Source organism: Otolemur garnettii, unplaced genomic scaffold (assembly GCF_000181295.1).
Source record: "Otolemur garnettii isolate 467f Iridium unplaced genomic scaffold, OtoGar3 scaffold00041, whole genome shotgun sequence".
NCBI lineage: Eukaryota > Metazoa > Chordata > Mammalia > Primates > Galagidae > Otolemur > Otolemur garnettii.
Window position 1 is genome coordinate 578,857 of NW_003852436.1, and position 1,806 is coordinate 580,662.

At 41.3% G+C, this 1,806-nt stretch overlaps 1 protein-coding gene across 1 annotated transcript in view; it reads left to right on the forward strand.

Annotated features, from left to right (window-relative positions):
• The window catches only part of MGST2 (microsomal glutathione S-transferase 2), a 35,523-nt gene that overhangs the window by 33,104 nt on the left and 613 nt on the right, over positions 1 to 1,806 (forward strand). Inside the window, exon 4 of the mRNA XM_023513447.1 lies at positions 1,405 to 1,487. Coding sequence (XP_023369215.1) covers positions 1,405 to 1,487 — 83 coding nt within the window. The remainder of the gene's footprint in view (positions 1 to 1,404; positions 1,488 to 1,806) is intronic.

The following is a 1,806-nucleotide window of genomic DNA, read 5'->3' on the forward strand; positions in this document are numbered from 1 at the left end:
GAGGGCTCTGACAGTTTGCATCTGCTGAGGAAGGGAGAGAGTCTGTAATATGGGAAAGACATTGATATTTTTTGTGGGACAGGATGATAAAACATCATTATACTATATATATGTAGATATATATACATCTTTTCTCTTTCTTTCTTTCTTTCTTTCTTTCTTTCTTTCTTTCTTTCTTTCTGACAGAGCCTCAAGCTGTTGACCTGGGTAGGGTGCTGTAGCATCACAGCTCACAGCAACCCCCAACTCCTGGGCTCAAGTGACTCTCCTTCCTCCGCCTCCCAAGTAGCTGGGACTACAGGAGCCCACCACAATGCCTGGCTAATTTTTTGGTTGCAGTTGCCATTGTTGTTTGGTGGACCGGGCTGGATTCGAACCCGCCAACTCAGGTGTATGTGGCTGGCACCTTAGCCGCTTGAGCGACAGGCAGCAAGCCTTAACTCTTTTTTTTTTTTTTTATCAACATAATTTCAGTGGGTCATGAAAGTTTAACTATAGGTTCAAGTGTGCCATGAGATAAAAAAGGTTGAAAAACACTGCAGGTGTTGGCAGAGTTTAACTCAGGTACGCACCTGTGTGACTCCGTCCCTATCTTGGTGTAGAACATGAGCACCACCCAGAAAGCTCTCCCGGTCCTCCCAGCCAGTCTTCGTTTTCACCCCCTTCCAGATGCGAATACTTCTGGGTTTTTGTTTTTTTTTTTTTTTATTTAGTGTTGCATTCTAAAATATCATGTAATTGGAATCGTGCAGTAAGAAACCCTGTATAATGCTTCATTCATTCTCCATAATCTTCTTGAGATCTCACCATGTTGCAGATATTTTTCTTTTCGTCGCTGAGTGGCATTTCATTGAATCGAGTGGCACAGACTCTACCACAGAGTGGCTATCCATGCTCTTGTCGGGCCGTTTCCAGCTTTGGGCTATTATGAATAAAGCTGCAATGAGCATTTTTGTATACATCTTTTTATGGATATGTACTCACATTTCTCTTGGGTAAATATGGAAGATTGAACTGCTGGGTCCAAAGGTCTACTCATAAGAAACTACCAGAAGTTTTCCAGAGTGCCTGTGCTATTTTGTGTTCTCACCCATGGCGTATGAGGATTGCAGTTGCTCCACATCCTCACCAACATTCTCTTTTGTTGGTCTTTTTAAATTTTAACCACTCTGGTGGATATACAGTGGCGTTACCTTATTGGAGCTTTAAGTGGCAGTTTGCCGATGTTGAATCGTGTTGAGATATTTTTCACGTGATTATTGGCGCATTTGTTTATCTTCCTGTGTAGGTTGTTCCTACATTCTGGATCCAAGTATTTTGGCAGATATATGTCTTCTGAATATTTTCTCAATTTTCGTACCATGTTTTAAGAGACCTCTATCATCCTTTTTTCCCCCTTTACAGTTTTTGCTACTTGTCTGGGTCTGGTGTACATATATGCCCGTCACCTGTTCTTCTGGGGATATTCAGAAGCTGCTAAAAAGAGGTAAGGAGTACCCAGTCATTGTGTATTTATCCAAAAAGCAGCAGAATGTAGTCTGGGTTAGCTTCTGCTCCTGAGAGGAATTAACAGCCCTGCGAGTTGTGGTGGCAAAAGTGATCCACACTTCAGGTGAGAAAATAGAAGTACAAAACTATGCATGGAATGTGGACTCTAACTCCTTGCAAGAGTTTTTTTTTTTTTCTCCAGAAAGTTACTAAGGAAATAATCTTACTAGCCTTGCTAATCTGTTGAATGTTAAAGGAAGCAAACTTACTTCCATGGCTAGGCTATGATGAACCAAAATTCTCTTTTCTCTTTTTTTT